Source organism: Chrysemys picta, chromosome 9 (genome assembly GCF_011386835.1).
Source record: "Chrysemys picta bellii isolate R12L10 chromosome 9, ASM1138683v2, whole genome shotgun sequence".
Lineage (NCBI taxonomy): Eukaryota > Metazoa > Chordata > Testudines > Emydidae > Chrysemys > Chrysemys picta.
The window spans coordinates 35050-49623 of NC_088799.1; the positions used below are offsets into that span (position 1 = coordinate 35050).

The window sequence follows — 14574 nt, forward strand, 5'->3', positions numbered from 1 at the left end:
AAGACATCTTATTTCTTGCTAGTCAAATACACGTCAGAGAAATCTGGACCTCCTCTGTATTTTACCAAAAAAAATAACTATTTCTATCCTCTTAATTTTTATATTTGGTACACAACCCATTCTTACCCACCCCCTTCACTACTAATGTAAACAAAAAAAACCTGATGCCTGTGTATCAGGCTTTGGACAAATGGAAGAAATCAACATACTGTTAAAAAACTCTGGCTCAGTCTAGTATAACAGTTCAAACATTAAAAAAAGCAGCAGTTAGCAATCACATGTCTCTCATGTGAATCAGTGCTATAAGTTTTACTCCCAGATCTTCACTATATTCTATTATCTACCCTACAACACTTAAAGTATAGCTTTGATCCTGATTTTGTAACTGGTCTTGAAAAATGAAAGAGACATTGAATATATTTAAAGATCTCAGCAACACTGAAAAAAAAATCTTCTAAGTCTCAGTTACCTAAACAACATTCATGTGCAACAGATGTCCTTCGCTGCTCATCATAAGATCTACCATGATGCAGCTACAGTTCTCCTGTGATGCTGATGGGTCATTCAATATTCACTGGGGTTGAACAACTTTGCCATAACCTCCTCTCCCAGCATCATAGTCCTGCCGATATTCATCTCGGACCTGGATTGGGGTGGGTGCGGGGAAAAAAGTGAAATATTAGAGCATTCCAGCAAGTAAACTATTGCACAAGAGTTAATATAAAATACCAACAAGGTAGTTAACACCTGTCCCAGGTAACAACAGTCCAGGTAATACACCAGTACAAGCTGTATAATATTTAGGAAAATTAGTGACAGTTTCCTTCTCTACTTCATTCAGCAAGAATAGCTGAAGTGCAGCTTGCGGAATTTGGTATATTAGCATACAGCTGTCGTCTTCTTTAATAACACCCACAAGGACCCTCCTCATATCAAGATGGACCATTCCATCCTGGGGTCTGTAATCTACATGATCTACCCTACACGCTAAAGATAAGAGTGTGAAAGTGAAATGAATTATATTAAAGAAATAGAATGAATTAAAGAATGCTGTATGTACCTTTAAGTAGAAATGAGAAAAGCTGCAAGCCAGGGGGGCAGGAAAGCAGACATTAACTGCTTAACTTGCCACTTAAGGGCAATTGGTGAAGCATTAGTCTTAGATCGATAAGAGTTAACAAGGAAGCAGGATATGCATATTATGCTCCATGCATATTTTACAATTTTGCTCTCTCTGTCCCTTTGTTTAGTTCGCACCCTTTTATCTGTATAAATAAGACTGTTTGAATCTTGCATGGAGGCTCACATTATCTGAATGTATTAGCAGAGCGCTGTGCTAATAAAACAGAGTGGTCTGACAAACTATGAGTCCTGAGTCTAACTTTGACAATTTGGAGGTTCCACCGAGATGGCAACCGTCTTCACTGGGGCTGTGTGATTCCTGACCGTTTTTGTAGGACGACCGTGGTAGCCGGCACCTGGGCATTTGGCCCGAGCGGTCCTCCTCCTGAACGGAAGGGTGCACGACCACAGTGAGGTCTACGCCATCGAACCTGTTGGTTCCCACTCTGTTCTGGTAGGGATCCCGGGATCTGACATCAGGAATCTGGTCAGGTAATTATTTCTGTGTTTTGTCCGGACTGAGGACTGTTCTGTCTCTGTGTCTATCCGTCCTCCTGTGGAGTGTTTGAGTCTGGGTGCCATCTCCGTCCGGGGATCGGCCGACCAAGGGGTTCCTGTCCCCGCGGTCTGAGTGAGTGAAATCTGCACAATCGCAGCCGCACCGCACCTTGGGTAAAACCCTTGGTGTGAAAGCAAGGGCGATTGAGTCAGTAGCCTGTGGGCTCCTTTTGTGTGTTGCACCGGGCATCGCTCTGACGAACCCGAATTTCCTTCTTGTGTGATTGGTGTGTGTAAAGTCCTCCTGTATTGGTAACCAGACGTCTAAGTCGGGACAGTTCCCTAAAGGAACGCCGGCTCAGTTTTAGGAAGGGTCCGGACTCCTGTAAATTTCTGGAAAAATGGTCTAGGCTAACTCAGGGAGATCCCAAAACTTAGTGGCCACTGTTAAAACCTTGGAACAAGGACCGAGTGGACATCTTAAAAAAAACAAACTCGGTCAGCCTAAAACTAAATTGGCTAAAGGAGAGGTTAATTGTTTCATGCAGTGGTGGGAAGAGGCAAATCGTAGGTGGACAAAATCAAAACTCACCTCTCTCAAATATTCAAATAATAAATTAAAAGCTTTATTAAAAGCCTCCTCTCCCACCACCAGACTGAGCGCTCCCCTTCACCCTGAAAAACACCAACAACCCCGGATCGATCCCAACTCCCTTCATACTCCCCTCTCATTGTAAAAAGGATAAAATGCCCCTTGTTCTGTTCCCCTTCGTTGTCTGCCTCAGAAACTGATTCTTTAGTGTTCCATTACCAATTCAGCAAGGAGGGTGGGCTCCTCAACTAGCCCCCACCCTTCCTGGGCCCTTTCCTTAAGCATTTCTTTCAAAATTGTGAAATGACCACAATATCACTCACAAAAATGGTTCATTGGAAAAAGCAGGATTGGGCCCAGACAAGCAGGCAAGCAACAGATAAAGAAACTAAAAAAAAAAAACAGGTTGGAAGCCCTAAGGGTATAGTGTCAGGAGTAAGTGCAAGTATGAACCCCTGGAACAATACTTAAAATGGTGAAATCTGAGTTGATAAAGGTGTCATTTTGGGAAATAAACAAGTGATTTAAGGAAAGAGTGAAAAGTTAACTCTATAGAGACTAGAGAGAATTAAACAGTTAAACTTTGTGAAAATGTTAAAAAGGATCTTGTTAAAAGAATTCTTGGTTTCTTTGCAGCCATTCTAAAGGAAAAATGGGCCCTTTTCCAGAGGAATGTCTGTAAATAATCCAGGTAAAGAGACTATCTAATTAAAATAAATTTGACTATGGACAATTGAGTCAAATTTGCTAAAAGAACATAGGGGGGGTTCTATTGGAACTTAACTGCCCCAAATGTATAAAGGTAATGTAATCTATGTACAGCTATGTAAAAACAAAGCAGTGTAAGAGGGATGTTAAGGGAGAGAAAATGTGTATGTATCTGTCTGTCTATGGGAATATGTGAGGTTTGTAAAACTCCTGTTTTGTAAGTTTAAGATAAATTGGTTTTGTTTTGTTTATAATGCCACTAAAAATCCATTTGACTCTTTAATTCAAAGCTGCAAAACTGACAGACCTTTTTGCCAGACACAGGTAATCAGTGTTGGTTGACTTTGAGATTTGGTATTTAACCCTTAAGGGGTAACTTGATTCTTTACAAAATTTAAATGTTTTCAAATAAAGACCAAGTCATGACTGCAGCAGGACAGTCAAAATCAGAAAAATAGGGAGAGATTCTGGATTCTGTTTGTTTTTGTAACAAAATAGCAAATGAAAGCTGTAGGAAAAGAATAAAATCAGTGGCCCTCTGAAGCAACAGCAGGGGTGAGGTGCACAAAACAAAAAGAAGAAATGTTAGAAACACTGAGCCTTAAAATGGCTCTGTGTAATCAGACTGTCACTTTGATAAGGGTAAATAAAACTCTGTAAGAACAAAAGAAACAGTTACACTTATGTAAAAATTAATATGGCTAATGTTTTAAAAGTTAAAGTATAGAAGGAATGTGCAGACATGTGCAGTGTATATTATAGAGGGGGTAAAAGAAATGCAAACGAAACATGCTACTTAATTAAAATCCTATTCGGGCTCCAAAGGAGCCACAATAGACTGTGTTCTTTTTCAGCACTATGTGTGTTTTGGAAGCAAGAGTTAAAAGTAATCAAAACTCTGGTAAAAGTTAATTGTGTTCCTTTTAAGACAGAGTCTCTGAGCTCTGCTAATGGTTTTGAATCCAAAAGCCAAGCCTGTGTGGATGCAAATTATCTAACTGATAAAGGAAGTGAGAGAACTGCCAGCACAAAGAAGTTGCAGATAAAGAACATACCTGGTCAGCAAACAAATGGTCTAAATAAAAGGCACGGTATAACAAGATACCTTTAATTAAAATAAATTTAATGTTACTACGTACCCCTGTAACAATGTATAGTGTGTATGATTTTTGAAGAAAAAAAAATCCTTTATGGTAATGATGCTTTTCAGCTGTTACCTGTGAACAAACTTAAAGCTTAATACAGCAGGAAAGACATTGTAACCTTGGTCTGCTGTAAAGGGAAAACTGAGGTACACCACCTCATGGATTTAATGACTGAACAGTGGGATAATTTCCCCATAACTCTTAAAAGATAGAAGCCATTAAAACCTGGCCTGCCTATAGAACAAAAACACAGGAAAATATGGAGGTAATTCCTCTTGTTTTGCCTGCAATCAGCAAGGGTATTTGTAAAAGAAAGGAATATTTTAAGCAATAATGAATGCCACCCCAAAAGGGGTAGAAAAAAATATTATTTTTGTCTTTCAGGAAAAGCTGATACCAGCTACAGGACAACCTAATAAGAAACAAATAAAAGTGGGTATGCTTATCCATGCCTGTTGCTCCAAAGCCCTGTAGTAAAGACATCTCACTAGGATCCTGTATGTGGGATAAAATGAATAATGAGACCAAAGTACTGTATAGTGGGCTATGTGTATGTGTTAATTCTTGGGGGGGAAAGTGTTTTAAAAGAATGGAAGTGTTAGCAACCTTCCAATAGACAAATGTAAATGTAATGTAAGTAATGTGTTTACAAAAGATAAAAAGGTAATATAGTTCCTAAAAACAAACAAAAGGGCAATGTGGGAAACCAAACCATTCATATTATACATGCAAATGGCAGCATGTTAAGAATTGCCACTGCAGAAAGACATAACAGCTTACCATTGGTATAATGTATTTTCTGAATGGTCTCCCACAACTACTGGCGTACTAATGTTACTAACCCTAATTGGTTTTGATTTTAAATTGTATGTGTTTAATTGTAATGTTTAAAATGTGCTGTTGGATAAAACAAATGTATGCAAAGCTAGAGCCACAGGCCCAAATCACCTCCCAGTATTTTCTATTACGTGGACTAAATAAGAAGTGACACTGGCGATTAATAATCTTGGTGTCAAAAGGGGGATATGTAGGAGCAGGATCTTATAATGTCCCATAGGAATTAATGTATGATTTGATTTCATCCCTGTCAGCCACCCTTTTTGAATAGCAGAAAGGAATGACAGACCAGAACAATCCTTATGACTGATTATGGTCACCCTTTTGTTTTAGAATAAGTTATAATGTCTACTATGGTTTCCTATATGTATTACAAAGTAGGCCTCTAATTAAATATACATATTGTGTCTATGTTAAGTAGATTAGAGGAACATTGAAGGCCTGGGTCTCAATGTAAATTGTCTTGGTTATTGATTGTAAAACTTAACAAGGTTTAATTTGCAATGCCTTTTTTGCTCCATATAAAATACTACTGTTTGTATTCTCAATCTGTGTGAATAAGGAATGTATGCATCAGGAAAAGATAAGGTGTGAAGGCCATTGTTATAGCCAGAGTCAAGGAAGAAGGAGTAAAGAGACATAAAGGACATCAAAAAAATCATCAGGTACTGCTTACTATCCAGATGGCTGTTAAACTGTCTGGCATCACAGCGTGCATACATGCTTCGCAGTATAAGAAGGCACCCCCCAGCAAACCAATCACCTCAGGACCACGCAGAGTCAATTTTGACTCCAGAAAAAGACGTAGAGGAACAGCCTGCAATACCTTACCATCTACGCTCTCGTAAGGGTTGCCAGAAGCAGACGAGGACCTAAAGCAAGGCCCAAAAAGAAGCAGTAGTGAGCCTAGCGCCTGCTGCCTGGTGGATGTAAAACCGTGACTGCGGTTCCCTCAGTTGAGGTTGTCAGAACCGGAAGGGCCTTGCCTGCAACATGTGCCTCTGGTGGCGCCTGTTCCTCAGCTGCTGGTGTCTTAAGGTCTGGGGAGTCCACAATGACAATTCTTTTATCCAGCAGCAAGTGTGGATAGCTCAGACTCTTAATATTTCTAATTGCTGGGTCTGCAGCCACATCCCAGCCCACTCTCAAGCTGGTGTTCCTGTCCTGGCAATCCCACTCAATTCCCCAGACCTCACTGGAGGACCTCGTCCGTTTAACAGAACATGGAACAATAATGACACTTGGGAAGCAGTGGGAATAAATGTATCTAAATGGATAAGTGTGGTGGAGGGAAAAGGTCATTGGTGTTGGGTGTGTAATGAGACAGGGCTGGATCTGGGAAAAAGTCATTGCCTTCAGCATATTGTGGTCAATGGTGTATGGGATTATTCAAACAAAACTAAAGAGTGGTGGGCCAGGTATGGGGATATGAATTTTTTTCTCAACCTGGGATCAAACAGAAAAATCAAGCTCATGTTCCCCCTACAGTAACCTTAGTGAAAACAATACAATCTTTCAATACCATGCAAATAACACCACTCCTCGTAAGGAGAATTACCCTGTGCCCTTCGGAGGATATTGCTCCTCCTTTGTAGGCACCTATGTGACAAATGGGTGCAACCAACCCTTCCCAGCCTTAATAGGCCATCATTGGGTTTGTGGAACCAAAGCTTATACTGTGTTACCAGCTAACTGGTCAGGTATCTGTTATCCCGCCCGACTCTTCCCACAATTCCGAGTGCTAGGGTCCTTCCCACGAGAACGCCTCCGTAATTTCAGGCGAAGAAGAAGGGACTTATCAGATGCCCAATGGTATGTAAATAACATAAGCCCCTTGACCTGGGAAGAGGCCATTGGCGGTTCCCTTATCCCACTTGGGGGAGTAATACACCATGCAAAAAGGCTCCTAAGGTTACAAGCAGTAGTTGAAATAATGGCAAAAGAAACCGGAGAGAGTTTAAAGACCCTGGCCAAAGAAACAGGGGTGATCCGACAGATGGCCCTCCAAAACCGTTAGGCATTGGACATAGTGCTGGCGGCCAAAGGAGGGACCTGTGCTCTCATTGGAAAGAATGTTGTGTGTTCATACCTGACGACACCAATGAGGTAATAGATCGTGCTAGTCACTTAGAACAAATTGCATATCTTCCCCATGAAGAGCCAAGTTCTTTATGGAAGTGGCTAAGTAACCTATTCAATTTCTCTGGCACCGGAAACTGGTTGTTTCAGGGAGCCCTGACTATCCTGTTTGGAATCCTAATGATTTTTGTATGTTTTCAGTTAATCTCCTGTTGTATCCAGAATTGTGTAAGGTATGCCACCCAGGTGACTACCCCAAAACAGAGTGCTAATATGATGGTGTTAAATATCACTGATGAACGAAGAGATAAAGAACTATTAATATGTGGAACCCAGTAATTGTTGGTCTTTGCGTAAGCTTGACCAAAAGGAGGGATTGTGAAAGTGAAATGAATTATATTAAAGAAATAGAATGAATTAAAGAATGCTGTATGTACCTTTAAGTAGAAATGAGAAAAGCTGCAAGCCAGGGGGGCAGGAAAGCAGACATTAACTGCTTAACTTGCCACTTAAGGGCAATTGGTGAAGCATTAGTCTTAGATCGATAAGAGTTAACAAGGAAGCAGGATATGCATATTATGCTCCATGCATATTTTACAATTTTGCTCTCTCTGTCCCTTTGTTTAGTTCGCACCCTTTTATCTGTATAAATAAGACTGTTTGAATCTTGCATGGAGGCTCACATTATCTGAATGTATTAGCAGAGCGCTGTGCTAATAAAACAGAGTGGTCTGACAAACTATGAGTCCTGAGTCTAACTTTGACAAGAGCAACTTCTATGTACTCCAATTTAGGCAAGTTAGGTGATGTTCCGTGGTTCTTGGCAGGCTACAACACAGCTCTTAGCTGGGCAGCTTTTATGCTTGCTCTGCAAGTACCATTTCTCTTCCCACAGCAGCTGAACACAGGCTCCAATGTAACTTGAATTCCCCAAAAAGGAACGACATAAGGTTTTATTCTTCGTGGGTAAATATTTAAATGCATTATATAATGGACTCTTAGATGTGATGAAATTTTACTCTGGCCATGGAAGTTAGTAAAATTAAAGTTAACTCTAAATGGTCACTCAAAAGTGAAGATTCAAGAAACATCAATAATTTCACCAGCAAATAGTGAAAAACGGATTGTGGAACAACTTACCTGACCCCCTGACCTTCCACGACCATACTGTCTGCCCTCTTTAAAACCTGCATCCCAATCTGTCCTGATGATCCGATCATCAAGCCGTGTCCCATTGATGTATCTCATTGCATTTTCAGCATCTCCTCTTGAGTAGTATCTTAGGATTATGTTAAAGAATGAGGTTCAACAGTCTTTCAAACTTCTATAGAACATAAGTATTCAAATGCAATGATCTCAACAAATATTTGATTGAGTTTGACTCATTCCTAGGTTAGATTTTAAAAATCAATTCCTTTTTCACAAATCAAATCAAATAGCGTGTGTTAAATGGCAGTAATCCAGGATTGTTAGGAATGGTATGAAATATCAGATTAATTTAACTCTATGATTTGCAAAATAAAAATTAAACTATTAACTCAAGAAGAAACAAGCACCCACCTGTTGTAAAGTCAACAGGAAAATCAACTAGCTTCAAAGAGTCCAGAATTTAACCTAGTTAAAAAGGACAGGTTTGCAGGATTACTAAAAATAATTTTACAGGAATGTTTGCCTTGTATTTAATGGAAATTCAAGACAGTCACAAAAAAAGAATACCCGGGATCTGTCTACCTAGGCATTTATGATATATTTATCACTGTGGTAGTTTAGCATCTAGAAGGTGTTTGATTTAGTCACAGATGAGACAAGTTAGCTATTAAGCCACTTTCCACACTAACTGACAGAAAATCAGATTCTCCATACCACACAAATATACTGTCAGATCCCAAATAATTAAAATAATGGGACTCCCCCAACATCCTTTTTGAGACTATTTTACAGTCTACTAGATCTCACTGTTAGAATGCATATCAGGGAAAAGTTTCCCTTTTCTTCATCCAGGTGTATATCATTACTCCTTGTTATACTCTACAGAAACTAAAAAGCAGGACAAAATTTGAGATCTCAGATCTAATGTTATATTTGTAAAAATATGTTTTTATAAAATACAAGACCTTTAGAAATATTTCCATGTGTTTTTTTATTCAAATACAAATGAATTTGTAAACAAATACCCACTGTATTATTACAGTATTTGCAATCCAAACTGATTTCTACTAGTGAAAAGTGCTAGACAAGAACTGGCTGTTATGAGTACCTGAAGTATAGCCTAGTTGAGACAAATGTCAAACAGTATAGTTAAGAGTAAATTATAGTTAAAGATTTTTAATTCTATTTTTGTAATCCCAAAAAACAGCAACAAGTCTTTTACATCTATGATCTTTAACCTGACAATAACCCTTCCAACAATTTTGGGGGCCTGAAGTTAGCCATTTTATTCAAATTGATATGAGGAAACAAAGTTTGGCTTCTCAAGCTCTCTAATCATACATGGCACCCTTATGTGCTCTAAATATGTCAGCTTCTTTCTTGTACTATACTGCCCAGAACAGTGACCCAGTGCCCTGGAGAGAGGGATTAGCACAAAAATACCCAGTCCCACACAATAGAATCATTTCAATTTTAGGTCCCATCTATACAATAATATCTTGTGTTACAATTTAGTCACCCAGACTTTAAAAATTAGGTTAAATCTTGCAGTATAGACAGGACTGCAGTGTTTACCATATTCACAAAGAGCTCCCCTGTCTGAGACTTTATCACTGATGGAACACTTCAACAGCACAGTTCAGTCTTATCCGCACTGCAAGGCTAAACTGTGTTTTAACCCGGTTGGTTATTACATAGTAATTGTACCTACAATAGGAACAAAGCCAAGCCTTTACAACTCTTTTACTCTGGTTAGGGTTGTCTAGATCAGGGGTCGGCAACATTTCAGAAGTGGTGTGCCGAGTCTTCATTTATTCATGCTAATTTAAGGTTTCGCGTGCCAGTAATACATTTTAACCTTTTTATAAGGCCTCTTTCTATAAGTCTATAATATATAACTAAACTATTGTTGGATGTAAAATACATAAGGTTTCAAAATGTTTAAGAAGCTTCATTTAAAATTAAATTATAATGCAGAGCCCACCGGACTGGTGGCTAGGACCCGGGCAGTGTGAGTGCCACTGAAAATCAGCTCGTGTGCCGCCTTCGGCACGCATGCCATAGGTTGCCTACCCCGGTCTAGATTTTGGCTTCCATACCCACTGTATAGATGTTTTACTTTGCAGACAAGGATACTCAACAAAACAGAAACCACAAGCAGTTTTCTTCACTTTGTCCAGGCCCATAATGATTTTCTTTATATCCCCACTTTTACCAAACAGTTCATAGATCTGCTCTTCTGTTGTATAGAAGGAGAGATTCCCCACATACAGGGTGCAGCTCTTTTTCAGCAGTCGCTCCTGGTCATATCTGTTACCCTGAAATTTCAAATAGTAAAAACCAACATTTAGACTCCACTCCATTCAATATCTTCAACAGTAAAGTGGCAACATGTGGGATGAGTTGATCTGCAATACCTTAACAGTACTGGGAAATATTTCAGATAAGAGGCTGAACAAACACACTAGCCCACATATGCCCATTTAAAAAAACAAAAAACAAAAAAACCCTCTAGCCCTTATGGTTATAAAGATAATCTTCCAAAAATGAACAGAATAGACTACAAGGCACTTTTCCAAGTTTGCAGAAAGCACCAGTACTTCTGCTGCTCGGAGCCTTGCAAAGCAGTTCCAGAGTGAACTGACACGGAATCCTGTTTTCACTGCTTTTAGTCCCAACTGCCAAGCAGCAGCAGAATGGGCCAATTTCACTCTGCTGCTTAGGAGCAGCAGAAGAGCCAGTGGAATTATTGTTTGAGAAATAACTCAAAAATGAACTCCGGGATAAGGAATAGACTAGGGAAATTGCACCCACATCACAGCAATCAAGAGGCTGTGAGAAAGCTAAAGCAGTAGAGACATTTCAGCCGCCCTCACAAGGCAAGAAGCTCGGAAACAAGAGGGAATGGCCCTTGTCCAGCAGCTGAGGTCAGCTTTCCCCTGGTCACTGCATCTGGACAGCAGAGATTCAGCTTTTTAATCAGTTTGTGAGGAACAGTTTAATCCTGTAACTGAGAGGTGGGCAAACTATGGGCCACATCCGGCCCGCGGGACCCTCCTGCCGGCCCCTGAGCTCCTGTCCTGGGAGGCTAGCCCCGGCCCCTCCCCTGCTGTTCCGGCACAATGTTCTGGGCATCCGGACTGTGAGCTCTTGCCGGACAGTGCAACTGCAGAGCCGGCCTGACCCAGTGCTATGGGCAGCACAGTAAGGGGGCAGGGGGGATTGGATAGGGGGCAGAGGAGTCCAGGAGGGTGGTGTAGACAGGGGTTGGGGTAGTCAGGAATGAGAGGAGGGGTTGGATGAGGAGGCCGGGGGCAGTCAGGGGCAGGGGTTCCAGGGGCAGTCAGGGAGAAGGGGTGGTTGGATGGGGCAGGGGTCCATGGGGGTGGGGCAGTCAGGAAGGAGAGGAGAGGAGGGGTTGGATGGGGCAGCGGGGGGTAGTCAGGGGTGGGGGGTCAGGGGACGGGTTGGATGGGGGCGGGCCACGCCTGGCTGTTTGGGGAGGCACCACCTCCACTAACCAGCCCGCCATACAATTTCAGAAACCTGATGTGGCCCTCAGGCCAAAAAGTTTGCCCACCCCTGCTGTAGCTGTTAGGTTGCTGGTAACCCCTACGTACAGGGCCCAATACTTCCATCCCTCTCTTCCTCACATCCCCATCTTCACACCCTGCACGCCAGAACCGATCCCGCCACGCCCAACCCCCTTCCCCGCCTCCCACCCCAATCTCCCACGTGCCTACTTCCCCCACACACCTCCCCATCTCTCGCCCGCCCCTCACCCGAAAGTGCTGGTCCCGGTACTGACTCAGCTCCACATAGGAGTCGCTGCGCAGGACGCTTAGCATCGCTACCGAGCACATGGCGGACGGGCCCCGGACAGCGCCTCGCAGAGGCCGGCTCCGGCACGGGGCAGCCAACCACCCGCCAACACCGCTGCAGCGCTCACGGACACGGTGGCTACTGTGCGAGCATGTGACCTAGCTCCCTAAATCCCTCCGTGTCCATCAGCCTCTGAGCAGCCAATCCTAGTGAGGATCACGGTAAAGGCAAGGCCGCTTACTCTCTCCCGCCCCGATGGTAGCAGCCAATCCCTGAGGGGATTGTGTCACGTGCGTCTACCTTCTATTGGCCTCCTTTAGCCTAGGGCTATTCAGCCAATCACAGCGCTGGATTCCACACGTGAGGCGGTTCTTCCTCCCTGCTTGCGGCCGTAGTCGTTCGGGTGTAGCCGTCGTGCCGCAGGATCCGCTGCCGAGAGATGGTGCTGCGGCGCCTGCTCTTCACGCTGCTCAACAACCCGCGGCTCATCGAGAAGCTGTCGGAGTCGCGGCCGATCCGCGTGGCGGCCCAGGTCACTGCCTCGGCCCTGACCCGGGCCCAGCTCGGGGGTCGGGAGGCGGCGCGGCGCCTGCTGCGGGAGGGGGGCCTGGCCCGCCTGCGGGAGACCTTCCTGCGTGAGCTAAAGGATGGGGCTCGGGCCCAGAACTGGCCCCGACCTCCTGGGAACAGGCGGGACGGGAGCGGACGCGGACGCGGAAGCCAGTGAGAGGGCGGGGAGAGAGCGATTCAAGCCCCCGGACCTTCCAGCCATGGGCGGGGGATTTGTTCTTCCCCAGCCCCAAGGATCTGCGGCCAGGAGGGCTATGAGGAGGCATCGCCGAGCCAGGGCCCGTTCGCCCCACCCGGACCGTAGCTGCTCTCGCCTGCGCAGGGGTAGCCGGCAGCTTTGAGCCCACCCAACTCCGTGCGCTGGGTCACGCAGTAACCAGGATCTGCGTCTTCGATGCGCGCTGTCTGCACACGCAGTTCTGCTCAGCGTGCTGTGTTTAAAATAAACACGTCTGCATAGTTATATTTCCTTCATTTCCCCACAAAATGCAGTGCAGGCATCATATGCCCTATGGCAGTCCTTTGCTGCTTGACCAACAAATTAACACCGAATCAGATGGAAAGAGGTCAATGGTATTTGCTACTGGTAACCTCTTAATTTAAAAAAATGTGGTGGTGATTCGTTTGGTATTTGTTTTTTATAAAGTGGAGTGGTGCAAATAAAATACCATGGATCCCAAGGTTTGGAATGTGGCATCTGAGTGAGAGGAAAAAGGTATAAAATCTTTTGGTCCATTTAGTTGGACAAGTCGGTGAGGTAGCATCTTTTATTCAACCAACTTAAGTTTTGAGCTACACAGAGCTCTTCAGTTTAGTAGTAATATACATGACAACTAGGATTAATGATCTAGCAGTATAAAATCATGAAGTGGATTAAAATCAGTTGGTGAATGGGAGTTGAGCTCTAGGAGTTGATCTATTTTTAATCCATAGAGGAGTTTGTAATTTTAAGCCTCATCAGTTAAAATTTTATAAATATGATCTGACTTGGACATGCTGATAGACCAGTTGTAGTATTCCAAATAAAATGATCCTGCTGCATGCAGGGTAGATTAGGAAGGAAAGACAAGACTGTTAGGAGGCCTAGTTATAATAGTATAGATGGCACCTAACCATCTTCCCAGAATTAGGTAAAAGAAGTAATGGAGATGCTGGTATATTTACTGCAGTAGTACCAGCTGTTTTCCCTGCAGGAATAGCATCTGCCATTTTAAATGGGGATCTAATTGGGCCACTGGGTCAGCAGAGAAAAATGGACCTTCCTGCTGATGTCCTTGCAGGCCAGGTGTTAGTTGCACAGGTTCACAAAGTGGGAAACAACAATGGTGCCCTCTAGCCTCTTGCCAGTCATTCCAGAGCAGTGATTGTCAACCTATTTACCATTGTGGGCCGCGTATGCAGCTTTCTGTGTGTTATGTAGCCTACATCCACACAATATATATGCTTCCTGTACATCCAAAAAAAGAAGAAAGGTTAGTATTTGTTATGACAGCAATACAATTCATATTAATGTTGTATCTTTCATTTCAACACTGGCAAATGTCTACCAAGATCATTTTTAATTAATGAAATAAGTCAGAACCTTAACTGTTAAAATTAATTCACTGTAAGGGTGGCATGGCATGATGTATTGGCAGCGCAGAGAGTATGGCTGCAGAGCCTGCCTGCAAAGATAGGGAGCCCAGCCTAGTGGGGGGTTGCCCCCCACTACCCTCTCAGCCAGGGAATCCCCCCTCCCCCAACACTGTCCCCAGAGCATCCAGCCCCCCCCCCTCCCCCAAACACTGGGTAACAGGGTGCCCTGTTCAGGGCAGAATGCACTTCCCCCCTCTCTCCCCCCCCCCCCCCAGATTGCCACCTCCAACATCCACTCCCCCACCCAGGGACTGCCCTCAGCAACTGCATCCAGACCCCCCCCCCCCCAAGAGTGCCCCCAAGCACTCAACCCCCCCATTCAGGAACTGTGCCCTAGTATCTAGTCCCCCCAGCCACCAGTTCCCCCATCTAGAATCACCCGCATGCACCAACTGCACTCCCTGCAGCCCTAGCCCC

General features: G+C 43.5%; 2 protein-coding genes across 4 annotated transcripts; one reads left to right on the forward strand and one right to left on the reverse strand.

Moving 5' to 3' along the window:
• Nucleotides 1-12392, reverse strand: NCBP2 (nuclear cap binding protein subunit 2). Of its 3 annotated transcripts, none has more exons than XM_065557444.1 (4): nucleotides 12253-12392; nucleotides 10267-10448; nucleotides 8122-8260; nucleotides 1-643 (listed from the first exon to the last, which is right to left on the reverse strand). In XM_065557444.1, the coding sequence occupies exons 2-4, from the start codon at nucleotides 10314-10316 to the stop codon at nucleotides 572-574; spliced, it is 261 nt and encodes an 86-aa protein (XP_065413516.1). In that variant the 5' UTR covers nucleotides 10317-10448; nucleotides 12253-12392; the 3' UTR covers nucleotides 1-571. The 3 variants fall into 3 exon arrangements, with proteins under 3 accessions (XP_065413516.1, XP_065413514.1, XP_065413515.1); XM_065557442.1 differs by lacking the exon at nucleotides 12253-12392 and adding an exon at nucleotides 11913-12234; XM_065557443.1 differs by lacking the exon at nucleotides 12253-12392 and adding an exon at nucleotides 11939-12097.
• Nucleotides 12392-12825, forward strand: NCBP2AS2 (NCBP2 antisense 2 (head to head)). The gene has a single exon (XM_024114075.3). The coding sequence runs from the start codon at nucleotides 12392-12394 to the stop codon at nucleotides 12677-12679; it is 288 nt and encodes a 95-aa protein (XP_023969843.1). The 3' UTR covers nucleotides 12680-12825.
• The last annotated feature ends 1749 nt before the right edge of the window (nucleotides 12826-14574 follow it).

What these genes read in the sequence shown, in the direction of transcription:
- NCBP2 (XM_065557442.1), bottom strand. Translation starts at nt 11,993, where the DNA reads ATGTGCTCGGTAGCGATGCTAAGCGTCCTGCGCAGCGACTCCTATGTG. An exon ending in ACCGGGACCAGCACTTTCGG is followed by an intron (nt 10,449 to 11,912) that starts GTGAGGGGCGGG and finishes TTGAAATTTCAG; the next exon opens with GGTAACAGATATGACCAGGA. An exon ending in GTGGAAGGTCAGGGGGTCAG is followed by an intron (nt 644 to 8,121) that starts GTAAGTTGTTCC and finishes ACCCCAATCCAG; the next exon opens with GTCCGAGATGAATATCGGCA.
- NCBP2AS2 (XM_024114075.3), top strand. Translation starts at nt 12,392, where the DNA reads ATGGTGCTGCGGCGCCTGCTCTTCACGCTGCTCAACAACCCGCGGCTC.